The 18,483-nt window shown below is 42.1% G+C and overlaps 1 protein-coding gene across 1 annotated transcript in view; it reads left to right on the forward strand.

The window, feature by feature from the left end:
• ptpn9a (protein tyrosine phosphatase non-receptor type 9a) overlaps positions 1–18,483 on the forward strand; it is a 224,515-nt gene that overhangs the window by 160,146 nt on the left and 45,886 nt on the right. Inside the window, exon 7 of the mRNA XM_078532553.1 lies at positions 12,178–12,497. Within this exon, the coding sequence (XP_078388679.1) occupies positions 12,178–12,497 (320 nt within the window). The remainder of the gene's footprint in view (positions 1–12,177; positions 12,498–18,483) is intronic.

The raw sequence follows: 18,483 nt of genomic DNA on the forward strand, positions 1-18,483 counted from the left end.
AGAACCACAGTTATTAATTGGAGCAATGGTCTACTCTATGCCATGGTCCACTATCTACCATATCAGAGCAATGCAGCCGGTCTACAGAACTGTGACTTGAGCAGCACGTGAAATGATCCTGGTTATGTTAGAAGTTGCTGTGGCTGCAACTGAGAGGATTTTGTATTAATGCACAGTTTACACAGAATTCCAGCCATGCACATCACTCCTTCCTGTTGATAGATTTTCTAGAGAGCACCTTGATCTTGGAATTGAGCTCCTTGTATTCAAATGTTCAGTACAGATTTAAGTCATTTGCCAAACTAGGGTTGTCAAAGTACAGAATAATTGGGCAGTCAGAGTCTGCCACTTCCATCGTGGTTTCCACTACAATTCATCCAATTCTTTTCTTGATATCTATGTGATAAAAGTTGCAGGGCACTGCGAAATGTAGAAAGTACTTGTACCTTTTCAACCGGAGTAAGAAATTTTAATGAAGTATATTTTTGTAGCTTCTAAAAATTGGTTCCAACTGCTAGTTTATAAATTTGTCATCGTGAACTCATACCATTGCGTGTTATCATTGAAATAATTACACAAAAATGTTATAAATGGTTTACTCTTGGTTATTGATGAGTCCCTCATAAATGATTGCTGAAAATTACGACACGTGAACGGGATGGAGATGCAATAAATTGGTTGGACAATGGAAGATGGTCTTGATAACTGCGACAAGTGATTCTTTCCTCTGGCCCGACAGATATTCATCAGTTAACTGATAGTGGATGTGGCAAATGGGTTTTAATAATTAAGACATAATGCTTTCTGGAAGGATGATATATTAAGAATGGGAAAAATTTCTTTATGCACAAGTTGCTAAATGGAATACATCCTTGTATGTGTTTGGCGCTGCTGTATAATATGGGAGAAATTCCTTAATACTGAGGCTTTCTTGGAGTATGGATTGCTTTGACAAAGGGTGTAGTTGAGGCAGAGACTATTGCCTCTTTTAAGAGAAAATTAATTAATATTTGAAGCAGAGAAAGAGAGAGGGCAGTGTAGGGATTGGAACTAGTTTTGCATTATTTGAATGAAGAGGTGTTACAGACGGGCTGGAATGAATCAATGGTTTTTCTAGCTCCAGAATCTGTCTTTCCCAAAGGACTGAAATGACTGGGGAAGTGTTCAGATGGGGTGCCTATGGATCCTTGGGCCAATGTGCTGATATGATAAAATGCAGGAAGTCAGTTCCTGTTGCATTGAGCAAAGTTGGGAAGATATGGTTGAAATACCTTAAAATAGAAATATATTAGCAACTGTGAGTTCTTGCAAAAGATAGAATAAGATGTGATAAGATGCAGTGAGAAAAATCTAGCAATGCCTTTTGGTAGAAATTCTTCAGTCAATATCCAGTCAAGAATGCCTGATCAGATAATGGGATCATGAGAAACAGGAGCATTGTGGCTGATCAGATTGTGACCTTAATTCCACTTTCCTGCCTGCCCCTCATAGCCCTCAACTCCCTTGTTGATCAAAAATCTAACTCAGTCTTGAATATGTTCAGTGACCCAGCCTCCACTGTTCTTTGGAGATGAGAATCCCAAAGATTAAACCCTGTAAGAGAAGAAATTTTTCCTCATCTCAGTCTTAAACTGGAGACCCCGCTGCACTCCCTACTTCTAGATTTCCTCACAAGAGGAAACATTCAGCACCTACCCTGTTAACTCCCCTCAGGACCTGATATGTTTCAATAAGATCACCTTTCATTCATCTAACGCCAATTAGTATCGGCCCAACCTACGCAACCTTTCACAGAATCACAGAATTTTAACGGCATAGAAGGAGGCCATTCGTGCCTGCACCAGCTCTCCAAATGAGCATTATGACTTAGTGCCATTGCCCTGCCTTTTCCCCATACCCCTGCACATTGTTTCTATTCAAATAATCATTAATGCCCTCTTGAATGCCTCGATTGAATCTATGCACTCTTATTCTTGATCCTTTTACGAGCGGGAACAGCTTCTCACAATCTACTCTGTCCAGCCCCCTCATGATTTTGAACATCTCTATCAAATCTCATCTTTGCCTTCTTCTCTACAAGGAGAACAGTCCCAACCTCGCCAATCTATCCTCATAGCTGAAGTTTCTCATCCCTGGAACCATTCTTGTAAACCTCTTATGCACACTCTCCAATGTGTTCACTTCCTTCCTATAGTGTGGTGCCCAGAACTGTACACAACACTCCAGCTGAGACCTAAGGAGTGTCTTACATAAATTCAGCATAGCCTCCTTGCTGTTGTACTCAATGCCCCTATTATTAAAGCCCAGGGTACTATATGCATTATTAACTGCTGTCTTCAGCTGTCCTGCCACCTTCACTGATCTATGCCCATATCTACCCAGATCTTTCTACCCCGCCTTCAGAATTTCACCACTCGTTTTATATTGCCTGTATGGACAGGAACATGGGTTCTTCCTACCAAAATGCATAAGAAATAAATACATATCTTTCCTCATAAGACAACCCTTTCATGCCAGGAATCAGCTGAGTGAACCTTCTCTGAACTGCTTCCAATGCAAGTATATCCCTCCCAAACTGTACACAGTACTCTAGGTGTGGCCTCACCAATAGCCTGTACAATTGTAGCAAGACTTTTATGCGCCATACATTTTATACATGCAATTATAGTCAATATTCCATTTGCCTTCCTAATAACTTATTGTGCCTGCATGCTAACATTTTGCGATTCATGTACAGGCACACACCGATCTCTGTTCCGCAGCATTCTGCAGTCCCCCTCCATTTAAATAACATTCTACTTTACTTTTCTTCCTGACAAAGTGGACAACCTAACATTTTCCCACCTTATATTCCAACTGCCAAATTTTTGTGCATTCACTTAACTTATCTGTATCCCTTTGCAGACCCTTTGTATCCTTTTCACAACTTGCTTTCCTGCCTATCTTTTGTATTGTCAGCAAATTTGGCTCCAATACAGTTGGTCCCTTCATTCAAGTCATCAGAATTGTAGATAATTGAGGCCTCAGCACTGATCCCCAGGGCACCGCACTAGTTACAGTTTGCTAACCTGAAAATGAATCATTTATCACAACTCTGTTTCCTGTTAGTTAGCCTATCCCCTAGCCACAGTGTACATTTGCTTCAGATTGGCGAAAGGGCAGGGTGGACAGTATGTTTCTTTAATAATAATTGGCACTGTTATGATCCCAGCTGATGTTACTACTGGACAAGCCAGATCTCAAGGTGGAACCTGGCTTGATAGATCCTAACTTTTATTTTTTGTTTAGATACGTGGAGAGTGGCTATTGCAGAGTCACAGGAGTCAGTTGATGAACTTGTAACAAAAGAATAAATATTTATTAAACAGGAAAAAATGAACTATATTACAATACTCCCTCAACCACAACTATACCTTTACAGATATATGAAATTTGTAAGGATAACACACATTACAAAAGCTATCTTATATTCTCTTGTTCACAGTAAGTACATAGTCCATGTAAACCAAATGGTGACTGGTGGTCAGACACACCACACTCTGAAACCAAATGATAGATGCCACCCTAAACGGATGCAATGGATCCCTCTTCAGCTCCCCCCAGACGCTTGTCACACCATGAGCCAACCGGCCTCACTGAACTCCGTCTTTCACACGAGGGCTTCCAATCCCCATTCTCCGAGAGCTCGCTTTGGAATCTTCTCCCAAACAACACTTTCTCTCATACGTCTTCCACAAGGGTCTACCTCCAGCGCTTTGAACACTCTTTCCGATGTTCCTGTCCCCTGGGTCACCACATGTATTCAAACTTTCTCCCATGCACTCTCACTGATTCAGCCATGCCAACAGAACACTACTGCTTCACATGCCCATAGTAAAGAGTTACAGACCTTCAACTGTCTCTTTGGGCTTTCTGACTTCTCCCAAATCGTTTTTGCTTTAAATCTGCTTCTGCAGTTTTTCTTCACTTGCAGCTTGGAGCCTTCCTCTCTCTGCTCCTTACTTTCACTTGCACAGAGCAGAACCTTTTCCAGAATTCTATCCTTGTCCTTTGACTAGACTGTCCTCTTGGGACCTTTCCTGTTCCACCTCCCTGGATTTTGGGACTTTCTTCTTTAGTTTCTGGAACCTGCTTCTGCTGGCAACTGCATCCAACTGAACTCAAACTTCTTTTCTTTAGTTTTCTCTGCCTGTGTGTGCACGGTGGGTGGGGTGAGTGTGGTGGTGTTGGTTGGGGGGGGGGGGGGGCTAATGCATGTATACAAACAGAGCTTTAGACCTGCTGTCTCCACTCAAAAATGAAACTAGACCCCAGGTTTCACCTTTTAACCCAAAAATAGAAAAAAATATAAATTGAACTTGAACTTAAAGATATACCTTATTCCTAACACATCCAAATACACATATAACGTACTTAAACTATCTCTATTTCCTAACGGTGTCCTTAAAACTTTGAAGGTTTGTCTCTATGTCTAGTTTGGCTGTTGGGATGAACCCTATTTTTGTCAAATAAAAATGTTAATTTGGGACAAAATTAGCAGTCACTTGGGCAAATGTGGATCAATTTAGAAAAGCCAGCATGGATTTGTTACAGGCAAATAGTGTTTAGCTAATTTGATTGAGTTTTTTGATGAAGTAACAGAGACGGTTGATGCGGTGTACATGGACTTCCAAAAGACATTTGATAAAGTGCAGCATAAACAGACTTGAGAACAAAATTAGAGCACATGGGATAAAAGGGACAGTGGCAGCATGGATATGAAATTAGCTGAGTGGCAGGAAACAGAGTAGAAGTGAACAGTTGTTTTTCAGATTGGAGGAAGGTATACATTAGGGCTCCCCAGGGGTCGGTGTTAGGACCCCTGCTTTTCCTGATGTATATTAATGACCTAGACTTGAGTGTGCAGGATACAATTTCAAAATTTGCCTATGACACTTGGAAGCATTGTGAGCTGTGAGGAGGATAGTGTAGAATTTTGAAAGGACACAAGTTGGTGGAATGAATGGACAAGTGGCAGACAAAATTTAATATAGAGAAGTGATTCATTTTGGTAGGAAGAATGAGGTGAGGAAATTATAAAATAAAGAGTACAATTCTAAAGTGGGTGCAGGAGCAGAGGAACCTGGAGTTAAATGTGTACACGTCATTGAAGTTGGCAGGGCAGGTTGAGAAACCAGTTAATAAGCCATACAGGATCCGGGGCTTTATAAATAGGGGCATAGAGTACAAAAGCAAGAAAGTTATGCTAAACCCGTGTAAAACACTGATTTGCACTCAACTGGAGTCCAGTTCTGGGCACCATACTTTAAGAAGAATGTGAATGTGTTAGAAAAAGTTCATGAGAATGGCTCTGGGGATGAGGAACTTAAGTTAGATGGATAGATTGGAGAAGCTGGGGCTGTGGCCCTTGGAGAAGAAGGGATTTGGTAGATCTATTCAAAATCAAGAGGGGCCTCAACAGAATAGATGTTCCTATTGGCAAAAGGATCAAGAACAAGAGGACACTGATTTAAAGTGATTGGCAAAAGAACCAAAGGAGGCATTAGGAAAAAATTTTTTACACAGCAAGTCGTTAGGATCAGGAATGCACGGCCTGAGAATTTGATGGCGGCAGATTGAATTCTGACTTTCAAAAGAGAATTGGATAATCACCTGGAGAGAGAGAAGTTGCTGCGCTATGAGGAAAAGCCAGGGGAGTGGGGCCAGGTGAGATGCTGTTGCAAAGAGCCAGCACAGGTAAAATGGCCTCCTTCTGTGCTATAACCATTCTATGACTCTTAAGACTAGAGGAGTTGTCCTGGACAATACGTACCCTTCAAACAGCGTCACAAAAACAGATTATCTGGTCATTATCACATTGCTGTTTGTGGGAGTTTGCTGTGCATATATTGGCAGCTGCATCTCCTACATGACAACAGTGACTACACTTCAAAAGCATTTCATTGACTGTAAAGCGCTTTGAGATGTCCATTGGTTGTGAAAAGTGCTATATAGATGCAAGTCTGTCTTTCTTTGCATTGCCTCTTGGGACTAAAGTTTTAAAATTTGAAATTTAAATCAGAGGGCTCACAACCTCCAGATTTGCAAGAGTTACCTTCTGCTTCGTAGAACTTTGGTCATAGGCTAGGCTATCTCCCTCATTATAGTAGATAATTATGTTTCTGCTGCGTGAGCAAAATTGTCTCAGCTGGACACAAAACAGGAAGTGAGGGAGTCTGTATTTTTAATAAAACAAGCACCACTTTCCTGTTATTTCAATAAATTCTAAATGCCATGTGGCCTTTTACACACTTGAGACACTGACTTGTGATTGAATGAAGGTGATGCCAAAGAGAAGCAAAAAGCAAAATAATTGCAGATACTGGAAATCGGAAACAAAAACAGAAGATGCTAATCAGCCGATCAGGATGTGGGATCGGAATCCCATGCAACTGGACTGTATAAAATGTGTTGGAAGGACCATTGCTCTTAAGTGGCAATGGCAGGACTCCGGGTCTGGTATGGACTGAACTGGAAGTTTAGACTTGTGTGTGGTCCTAGATCCTCCAAACACGTATAAATGCAACCGAACTGGTAGTGCACAGAAGGAAGACCCTACCAACAGTCCCAAAGAGAAGGGGTTAAGTGCCCTACAATGACACCCGGACCTAGGAATGGGTTAGTGCTGATCCCGATGGGGAAGATGGTGTACCATGATGTACATTGAGGTAGCATATGTTGTCCTCAATTTGATGGAGGTACGACTGCCCCTATGGTGCCCAGCAGAGAAGGAGAAGTTATATGAGAAATTGTTAAAGGAGACGTCCTGACAATTCTATGATCTAGATTACAGGGTCAAAATTCGAGAGGATGTATATGAAAGAGGGAGTTGGTCAATGACGCAGCCATGGTATTTAATACAGGGACATCACTGATCAATAGCTTAGATAATGCCCAACTCCAGCTGCAGGTCAATACCTTGTGGGATCAATTAAAGAAAATACTAGGGGAAGGTAACAAAATTGAAAGGCAAGAGTTACGAGAAAATCAAGTCATGACAATCCACCTGAGGGAAATAATAGCTGAACTGGAGAGTCATGCCCAGACTATAAACAGACTCATAAAAGAGGACCGGAACACATCGGACCGGGCCGCCCAGAACGACGCATGTGTTATGTATGGTGCATGGTTGCTGAGTGAGGGGTGCAGTAATTTGGAGGATTTGAGGCAATGTCGCATACCATCGTGGGTCGACAACAGACACTTAAGGGTCATGAGCACCCATGACAACCTCTTGAACCCGTGCCAGCTGCGGTTAGCCTCTGAGGCGTACCCAGTCCCAATTGACTGTGGCCAGTATAACCAGACTGTAATGGGGGTGGTTCTCAGGATGCCAGTGATGGGCCAGTGACAACGGCTGGCGCCAGTACACCGGATAGAGAATATTGGGGTCACCTGAAATGGGGTACTTGTGCGGCACCAAATGGCCCCTCCGTATGTGGTCAAATGGGGGAGCTCCATGTCCAGCACGGATTTAAAGGGATGCACGTGTGGTGTTGTGCCCGAACCATCTGAACAAATTCCACTGACTGGTGTGCGGGTTTGCATTGGGAATTACATGACCCAACAACTGCACTATGCAGGTCCAGGACCATGTTTGACCTTGGGTGGCATATGAGGGCAATGGGACATACCGTGTTACCACCAGTTTAGGCTAAACAATGACACGTGGTGCCCCATTCAGGACCCGACCTTCTGTTTCAAGCCCCCTATTTCACAGGAGAGAATAATCCCCACCTGGGATCATACCTTGGTGAACCTCTGTAGGCAGTGCCCTCCCGAATCTCCAAGAAAACGTAGCCCACTTTGGATATGATATTCCATCCTTGCCCGAGCATCTCACGAAATTGGTTAAGGAGGTGGAGTTGTCCCAAAAGCACTATTATGCTCTTGAACAGCTAACACAGGCGCAGGGGATGATATCGGGGAAATAGCCTCCCCACCTTGGTGGGATATTGATTTTAATATTGAAATTCCTTCCTGGATTCGAGTTGCCTCACATGTGGTAGTGATGGTACAAATGTTGATGATATTGTATATGTTAAAATTATCATGCAAATTAAAACAGAAAACCATAAGACAAAACCTAGGAGAGTGGTGTAGCTGGAGACTGGTAACGATCTCTAATGTCTAGACAGTGATGTAGCTGAGGCTTGCAAGTCCCTTCACATGGTAGAAGATTTTCATCGGAGGTGATACCTCTCATATTTGAGATATTAAAGGGGGGAGATGTGGGATCAGAATCCCCTGCAACTGGACTGTATAAAATGTGTTGGAAAATCCCCAAAACCCCCACAGACACAAATACTGTCAACAAAAGCCCAGCCTCAAAACAACACACTGGGGCAGGGATTAACCTCAGACAATCCAACATCACAACAGAACTGATACTATTAAAAGGACTGGAATTTAAGACATTATCACAGCAGTGAACACAGGATAACCACCATCATGTAATCTAATTAAGAAATGAAGGAGGCCATTGTCACAACCAAATGGTCCCAGACAACATCCATTCACTCCTGTCACAGAAGGAGAGAAACATTTCACATAAAGATCAGCTTCGGAGCCAGAGATACCTCACCTTGGTGAGATTCATTGTTTTCAGTTGTGGAAACAACATCAGCACTGAAATAAAAGCAAAAAACTGCGGATGCTGGAAAGCGAAAACCAAAACAAAAATACCTGGAAAAACTCAGCAAGTCTGGCAGCATCTATGGAAGGGAGCACAGTTAACGTTTCGAGTCTGCATGACTCTTCAACAGAACTAAGGGAAAATAGGAAAGGGGTGAAATATAAGCTGGTTTAAGGGGAGGTTGGGACAAGAGAGCTGGATAGAGGGCCAGTAATAGGTGGAGATAACCACAAGATGTCACAGACAAAAGGACAAAGAGGTGTTGAAGGTGGTGATATTATCTAAAGGAATGTGTAAATTAAGAGTAGAAAGCAGGACAAGCAAGGTACAGATAGCCCTAGTAGGGGTGGGGTGGGGTGAAGGAATCGAAAAAGGCTAAAAGGTAGAGATAAAACAATGGATGGAAATACATTTAAAAATAATGGAAATAGGTGGGAAAAGAAAAATCTATATAAATTATTGGAAAAAACAAAAAGGAGGGGGAAAAATCAGAAAGGGGGTGGGGATGGAGGAGAGAGTTCATGATCTAAAATTGTTTAACTCAATATTCAGTCCGAAAGGCTGTAAAGTGCCGAGTCGGAAGATGAGGTGCTGTTCTTCCAGTTTGCATTGAGCTTCACTGGAACAATGCAGCAAGCCAAGGACGGACGTGTGGGCATGAGAGCAGGGTGGAGTGTTGAAATGGCAAGCGACAGGGAGGTCTGGGTAATGCTTGCGGACAGAACGAAGGTGTTCTGCAAAGCGATCACCCAGTCTGCGTTTGGTCTCTCCAAAGTAGAGGAAACCGCATTGGGAGCAACAAATGCAGTAGACTAAATTGAGGGAAGTACAGGTGAAATGCTGCTTCACTTGAAATGAGTGTTTGGGCCCTTGGACGGTGAGGAGAGGGGAAGTAAAGGGGCAGGTGTTGCATCTTCTGCGGTTGCATGGGAAGGGGTTGAAGTGGAGGGGGTGATGGAGGAGTGGACCAGGGTGTCCCAGAGGGAACGATCCCTGCGGAATGCCGCCGGGGGGGTGAAGGGAAGATGTGTTTGGTGGTGTCATCATGCTGGAGTTGGCGGAAATGGCGGAGGATGATCCTTGAGTAAGTCTGTCTGGAACAGACTTGAAGGATCAAAGAAAGTGCTAAGCACTAACTATTTAGCAGGATGGCCTCAGGAAATATGTTCATGATATTTTGATAAGAATCATCATAAAGAGGACAAGAGCGAAGGGTTTGGCACTGCAGTCGGACGAAGGGTCGAGTTTGGTGCCTTGACTCAGGCCTAAGTCAACACCGGACAGACCAGCTGTGTTGGGATTGTAAGTGTTTTCAGCCATATGGTGATACTGGCCTGAAGGTTTGGGGCTGCACTCAAGAAGGAGGGTCAGGAAGGGTTGCGAACCTACAGTTCTTACCAGAAGGACAAACCTTGTGGAGGATTGTAAGTTATCAGCCAAATACAAGAGGTATTGGGGCTGAGAGGTTAGAGTAATTTAAGAGTAACGACCAAATCCAGGGAGTTTGGGTCTGAGCTAAGTATGGTTGGGGCAGAAATGTGGGGTTTTGCGTGTGATTTTTCCAGTAAAGGATTTTCCTAATAAGTCGTGGTGACTTTGTGTGATTTGGTTGGGAGCCACGGTCGAATCGTTGAGGGATTTAAATCAGATGAACCAACAGAGGTGTCGTGTCATTTAAACCAGATTAGAGTTTTATATTAGGACATTAGGACATTTATTTCTAATAAACAGCAAGTTTGTAGTTGAGCCGAACCCTGTGTCAGTGCAGTTTTGTTCTCTATAAAATCCTAAAGTTCAAGAGCCATTGAAGGAGGGGAACAGGAACGGGAGCCGCTTACAGGCAGCATCTGTGGGAACAAGAGGAGTTACAGTTTTGTCCCTGTCGTCCTTTGTCAGAAGGTTTCTGTGCTGAATACAGTGGTATGCAATATTTTTTGAAACATAATGTTCACCGGTTTTAGTAGTGGGTAAGAGTTCATAAACAGTCAGTTCCATGCTCTGAATCCATGTGTCACAGTGCTATTTTGTGTCACAAGATGAGCGCATTCACTTGGTTGACTGGCTGAGTGGATTCAGTAGAGGTCACTTTGTTGTCTGATAGTAAGTCCTGTGAAAATTGATTCTGTGCAGGCTGTCAGCTGTGTGGAAGTTGGGTCATTGGTAAACCATTGATACTGCACTCCAATCAACATCACTTTGCAGTAGTCCAGCACAGGTCTGAAACACTGAATGCTGCTCTTCCCTATTTACTGTCCTATGCTGCTGGTTCCTGTTGGAGAGCTATTTATTTTTCATAACTTTGGTCTGAACCCAAGGAATGTGGGGTGACAGCTCTTGGGAAATTCACACCTATGTATTAGAGCTGTCACTCCGCTATAACGTGAGCTTCGCAGGAGGAGTTTGTGTAAGAACTGGTTAGTCATACGGAACCAGACATAGAGGGAATCTGCAAATTCAGTAGATATCGGATAAATGCTTTCTCTACTTCGATCCTTGTTGTAGTAGAGATTTCTTGTGTATTTATAGAAATTGATGTTTCTCCACTCTCCTTGCCTGAGGGCAGGTTGCTTTCTGAAAATGTTTTTTCTGCAGTGGAGAGCACATCTGAGACTAGAATCTCTCTGTGGGGATTGGGCAGTCATTTCCAGCCCTCACCCCACCTCCCTGAAGTTATTTGCTCCCAAACTAGGAGTACGATCCTATAGCTTGGATCATCCTATTACAACCCTGGCCAGGTGACCATTATTCCTTATCTTTGACAGTGAGTGTTAGCAGACTCTTTGACCAGAGGGGGCATCATGGGTGTCTTAGCCACCACCTACACAGAATCACGCATGCACACCTTGCTAAGTTATTGAAACAGCCTTCAATCATTTTAATAATCTTAAACTAAAATCTACCATAACGTTGGGAGCCTGTGGATTGTGCATATATCTGATCATAAACAACCCTCCAGAGGGAGCTGCTGCCCGGTGACTATTTTTGCAGCTGGTGCAGCCCCCATCACTTAAAATATCCTCATTCAAAATGGGCAATTGTGTACATATATCAAAAAGCAATAACCTATTCGTCGTTTGCATTACCTCAGTGTAAAGGTTGCCGATTACAACATAAGTACGGAATTTATTTTGAGTAGGAACTGCCAATGAATTCTAGAAATTGTATACTATCACTTATGCAGACCGGAAAGTTTTTTTCCACAACACTCCAGTGGGAGGAACAAATGTTACAAACATCCTTTAAGGGAAAGTATCTCCAGTATCGAATTAATTGGAATCTTCTATGAAAAACTGGCAGCATGTACGTTTTATGCTCGGCACGGCTAGGGGAACTAAGAGGCCTTAATGAAAGTACCTCTCACTCAGCTGGCAGAGTACAGTAAATCCTAACTTCTTCTCGTCTGCAGATGTCATGTATGTTACACCAGGACATCGCATATAGTGGGCAAATTACATTCTTCCAAGTGCACTTGCTCTAATCTGTCTTTTGTGTGTATGTTGCAGGTGCAGATGGTGAAGACGCACGAGTTGAAACAATACTTGCCCAGGGACTGCCTGCCAGAGCATTTAGGCGGGGTGCTGAAACTGGACCATTCCAGCTGGAACAAACAGTTTTTAACCTCACCAAATGGACACAGTGACTCGTTGGACGAGCTCATCACTGGCTTCCCACGTGATGAAGTGTCCATACACGTGCCAGGACTGGAAGGAATGACGGTGGAAGAACTGTTGGACCACGTCAACACCGTTCAGAAAAGGGGAATCTACGAGGAATATGAGGACATCCGACGGGAGACACCGCCAGGCACATTCAACTGCTCATTGTTAGTTCATTTGCATGTAAACCCAAAAAGAACAGGTTAAAAGGGTTAACTTGTGAGGACAAGTTGCTTATACGAGGCCTGTATTCCCTTCAGTATAGAAGATTAAGAGATGATCAGGTTGAGGTGTTCAAGATGATTAAAAGATTTGATAGGTTAGAGAGAGAGAGGGGAGGAGAACTTTCCACTGGTGGGAGTCCAAAACAAGGGAACATAACCCTAAAATTAGAGTTGGGCTGTTCGGGGCTGATGTCAGGAAGCACTTTTACACAAAGGGTAGCAGAAATCTGTGTTCTATAAAAACAAGTTATTGAAACTAGGTCAATTAAAATTTAAAAACTGAGATTGATAGCTGTTTGTTAGGGCATTAAGGGATATAGCACCAAGGTGGGGCTGGTGGTGCTGATGTACAGATCAGCCATGATCTATTGAATGGCGAAATAGGCTTGAGATAAATGACCTACTTCTGTTTCTCTGTATGGCAGTCATGTAGGAATATGCAGGCAATGATGCTGCGCTACACCTTAACAACAATTTGCCACATCATGGTGTTGTTTAAAATTACAAATGATTATGAGCAACCCTTTCTATGCAGATGAAATATTTTTGGTTCTTTGTTCAAAATAACAATTGGCAGAGCTGATTTACTTATAGGTGCCACAATGGCACAGTCGGGTGTGTGGTATGTGCCTTTGATTGACATATGGTGAGCTCCTGATTTTAAGCTGTCGAAGGGAGGTTGGAATGAAGAACAGAAAAAGGGAAAGTTGTGGTTAGTTACGGATCAGCAATGGCAGGGGTCAAGATCAGCTCAATTCCCTGCTCTCAATTGGGAATTGTAAGGAATATTTAAAGTGGAAGGTGGATATATTTTCCAAGCTGCTTGATGTACTGCTCTCTGTACAGTGAGTAACCGGTGCACAGCATAATACGGTATGCGTTAAGTGGTATACTGCCTGGAATGGAGTGTGTAACCGGTATACCATATATCATCCCTAAATTCAAATTTCACGTCATGTCATATAATTGTACTGAATCTGTTTCTATCCATTAGTGTTTCAGTCTGAAATAATATGAAAACTTCTTCTGTAGTTGGTGATTTACATTGCAGGGAAGCTATTATCTGAAAAATGCTGTAATAGATTTTCAGGCAGAGCCACTCCCTGCTGCAGGTAAAGAAACAGTTGCCATGGTGCCAATGTACTGGTAATCCTTTAACATTCCATAAGAAGCAGAATCTTCCATTTGCAAATGGAGTCACTAAGTTCATACATCACTCTATTGTCGTAGTGTGAGGATAACAGTCTAAAATTTCCATAATATAGCATGTACAGATTAAAAGCAAAAAATGTTATTGGCAATCAAAGCACCTCCTTTTGACTAGGCCAGCAATGTCTATAATCTCTACTTAATTCAAAATTACCTGATGAAACCCATGTTATTTAAATTGTTTAAAGATAATTCAGTTATCAGTACTAGACTGTGCTATGCTGAGCTCCCTCAGTAGCAACATTGAAGACTTTTATAGTTTCTGCACTGCTGTTGATTTTCAAGAAAAGCTTGATTGGCATTCTCCGCCACCTTAACCATTCACTCCCTTCACCACCAGTACACAGTGGCAGCAGTGTGTACCAGCTACTAGATGCACTGCAGCAACTCACCAAGGATCCTTCAATGGCACCTCTCAAACTGACCATCTCTACCACCTGGAACAAGGGCAGCAGACACATGTGTCACCAGCAATTGCGAATTCCTTCCAAGCTACTCACCATCCTTGGAAATATATCACCATTCCTTCACTTTCGCTAGGTCAAAATTCTGGAACTCCCTTCCTAACTAGCACTGTGGGTGTATTTACACCACATGGACTGCAGTGGTTCAAGAAGGCACCAGTTAGGGATGGGCAATAAATGCTGACCTTGCCAGTGCTGCGCACATTCCATGAAGTAGTTAAAACAAAAGCATGTCATGGAGCTAATAATCCTGCAGAGTCAATTTTTTTTTAAATCCACAAATTGCTGTCTACTTCAATAAAGGACAGGTTGAAACATTGTTTTATATTTCTTCATGGGTTGTAGGCAACACAGTGCAGTGTTTAAAGCCCAACCTGAATTATTCTGAGTGCGTTAGGAGTTTACCACGTTGTCTGGGGCAGGAGTCACAAACCAAGCAAGGATGGTGGCTCCTCCTTCCTTTGTGAACCAGGTGTGTTTTTATGTCAGTTCAGTACTTTTCATGACACCAGCCCAAATTTACCAAATTGATTGAATTTAGATTCATAACTTGCCATGATGGGATTTGAACTCCTGATCTGTTGCTGGTCAAGTTCGATAACCAATAAGCTCCTGTACTCTGGATAAGCACATAAGTATATTTGCAGCAGTTGAAGAGAGCTTTTGAATAAATTAAGCCATGTGCTGGAAGTCGGACTTGATGTGTGTTATGCTGGCTGTTGCGATTGGTTAGCACAATCATATCAAGTCTTTTTATCTTCAATAGTTTCAAATTGTGCATGAATATTTGCAGAAGAATAAGTGTGTGATAGTTCACTGTCAGAGTTTACATCCATTTGCTGAGGTGCTCTCGACCTCTTCACAGGGCTCTGTGTACAGTCTGCTGGACCATAAACATGAGTGACAGTGGCCCATTTAACATTCAAATCAAAACTGTTTGTGTGTGAGACTATAAAGGGTAGCAGGAGAGGGCTTTTGCTGTGCCACTCAACTTAAGAACTTCTCAATCTCGACCAGGTCAGAGAAGGAAGAAGTGGGCCTGCCATTCAGGTGTATTGCTGATGCTGCGTTGTTGTGAAGTCAGAAAGAAAGTATTAAAAGAGCGACAGAAGCAAGGGCAGAGAATTGTAGGAATGTTTGATATCCTATGTTTTCACCTATAATGGTTCAGTTCTGTGTTAGAATAATATTTATTAGTTTCCAGCAGAATCCCACAAATCAGATTTAGGAAAGCCAAAGTAGCATGCAAAATGTTTACATCATTTGTCATGTAAGCTGTTTAATTTGCGCCTAACAGAACAACTGGTCATATGATACCTGAGTGTGAATTTCCCCTAATTGAGTGCCACAAGTGGAATTAAAGTAAACCCAAAAATCTGCATTTACCGGGGGAATATTAACTCATGTTTCAATTCCTGTCTGAGTTGAGAGTTTCTTTTATTTCTTTTTTTATTTGCAAACTTTTGTTGTTGTGGTAACAAGCAGAAGCTATGTAACATGTGGTAGCAACGCAGTGACCTATTCACATGTCCATAATTTTATTTTAACTGGCGAGAAGTGCCAGTAGTAATGTAAAGTCGTGACATTTAACAGGCCTTGATCTCTCAGCTACTCGGCATCTTCCCCTTTATAAATCGTGCCTTATTGTTGATCAGTCTCATTGTTGGTAGCTGTGAAGAAGCCTGTGATCCAGTCGGTCACTGCCCAAAGATTGTTTTGTGCCAAATGATCTAAACTACCCCAAAAAAAAACTCCAAAGGTTCCATGTGTAGTATGCTGCATCGTGGAAAGGCAAGAGGCAGGTTATGTCCAAAACTGCCCACAGCAGATTTGCCAGCTGAATCATTGTGGGACATGGCAAAGGAAGTACTTGCTCAGATAGAAACCGAAGACAAGTAGAGTCACGCTCTCATACCTGGCAGAAGCTGATTTTTGAGCAGTGGTGCTTAATTTATTAACAATGAGAGAAATTCAGTGGTGCTGGACTGATGAGAGATTAACACAGTTTCAATTGTTAACTGGTAATAACTAGATTGCATAAAGAGTACAAAAAAATTCAGCATATTGGCAAAAAGAATTTTATTACCTTCTGACTGTAAAAGGGGAATCATGGAATTGGTACTGTCTCAATAACAAGATCATTGTGAGTGTCAAACAGCTATTGAAATTGGAGTGCCAGTTATTGAACGTTTTGATATTTTAGTTTTACTGTATTCCAGGTTCTTGGGTTGCTGAATTGCTGTACAGCTGTTTGAAGTGACAATGTGTAAAGTTCAGATTTTGAATATACAGCCAGTGGTGTATTTTTCCATTCCTGTAAATTATTGAGCAAATGAACAAATGCTTTAAAAGATCCCAGTGCTTATGCACTGTTCAATCTCTCTCTCTCTCTCTATCCCAGTTAGCTGACATATGTGGTTGATTGTAACTCCAACTGATTACAGCGTGTTCAACAACATGCGCTTGGCTCACTAAAGCTTTGAGCAGCTGAAGCAGCTTTGGGGACTCTGAAGTTGAGCCCAGAAAACTGTGGAAACTCAAGAGGATTGAGATTAGGAATCTTCCCTCCCTCTACAGCAACAGTCTGGCACATTAATATTTTGTGCCAATTAATTTCATCCAGTCCAGGAGTATAGTGTACGTGCTTTATCAACGAGAATTTTTTTTATTCATCCACAGGACATGTGCCATCTCTGGCAAAGTCATCATTAATTGCCCTTCCCTACTTCTGTTGAAAAGGTGATGGTGAGCCACTTTGAATATAACTGAATAGCATGCTATGTCATATGGAGAGCAGTCAAAAGTCAATCACATTGCTGAGAGTCTGGAATCACATCTCAGCATGTCCGGATAAGAACAGATTTCCTACCCTAAAGGACATGAAGGAGCCAAGATAGATATTTTCTGATGACCCAGTAGTTTCAAGATCGCCACTAGTGATGCTAGCTTTTTGTTCCAGATTTTGTTTCGTTTATTGAATTAAATTCCCGGCTGCCATGGTGGGATTTGAACTCCTGTCCCCAGATCATCAGTCCAGGTTACTAGTCCAGTAACATTATCAAGTTACTGTATTGTTATTTACATAGCATTCTAATGTAATAAAATGTGCCAGGGTAGTCCACAAGAGTGTTTCAAACAAAGTTTGACACTGAGCCAGGAGGTGACCAAAAGCTCAATCAAAGCAGCCTATTTTAAGCAGCGTTTTAAAGGAGGTAGAAATGGATGAAAGTTTAGTGAGGGTCCAGAACCTAGACTGCTGACAGCCGCCACTGTTGGAGCAGTGAAAATCAAGGATGCACAGGAGACCCAAATTGGAGGACCTTGGAAAACTACAGGGCTGGAGAAGGTGAGAGAGATTGGGAGCTATGAAGGGACTTGAAAATGAAGATGAGTGTTTTTAAATCAAGACACTGCCAGACCGAGAGCCAATGTAAGGTAGCGAGCACAGGGTTATGGGTGATTGGAACTTGGTGCCAGTTAAGATACAGGTAAAAAGAGTTTTGTATGTCTTCCCACTATTGCATCAAGATTGGAGAACCAGTCTCCATAGATTACAGAGGCTAACCGAGTGAGCATTATGCCAGCATCTTGTATTTACAGTGGTAAAACCAGCTACCTTGTTCCTACAACAATATTGTGGACCCATGTTTAAGTCAGCTTATGATCTGGAATCTGGCTTTGTTCAAATTGGAGGGTGCAGCCATGGAAGGGCACGCAACTCAATGCAATCAGCTGCTCTTCTATGGTATGAAAACAACTTGTGATTCCCACAATAAGTCTTCAAACAATGGCAACTATTGACATTTAGCACTTTGATTGTGTGCAACTAGGTCAGATTGCAAGGTGATGATAATTGGCTTTTGTATCAGACAATGACACTGTTTGATTCAATTTAATTTCAGAAGCATTTGAGTTAACCATGAGAATAAAAGTAGGTTGGGTTAGCAATGGAGAAAAGAATTACAGGTGCTTACAGTTACAAATTGGCACTACACAATTCAGAGATCTGACTACTTTTTTTCATTTTTCATCCATTCACAAGAGATTCCCATTACTATTGGGTACTTACTACATGATACTAAGGTAGGTATACTGTAGAGGTGTTATTCAGTGAGAACTTTACAGTTAGAACAAGATATAATCAGTTTACATGGTTTCTAAGTTGGGTAGGGGATATAACATAAAGATCAGAATTGTAACACACAAGGCAGGGGAACTGAATGGGACAGGCTGGATGGACCAATAGGTTTTTACCT

The sequence above is a fragment of the Cetorhinus maximus genome, chromosome 30 (assembly GCF_964194155.1).
Source record: "Cetorhinus maximus chromosome 30, sCetMax3.hap1.1, whole genome shotgun sequence".
NCBI lineage: Eukaryota > Metazoa > Chordata > Chondrichthyes > Lamniformes > Cetorhinidae > Cetorhinus > Cetorhinus maximus.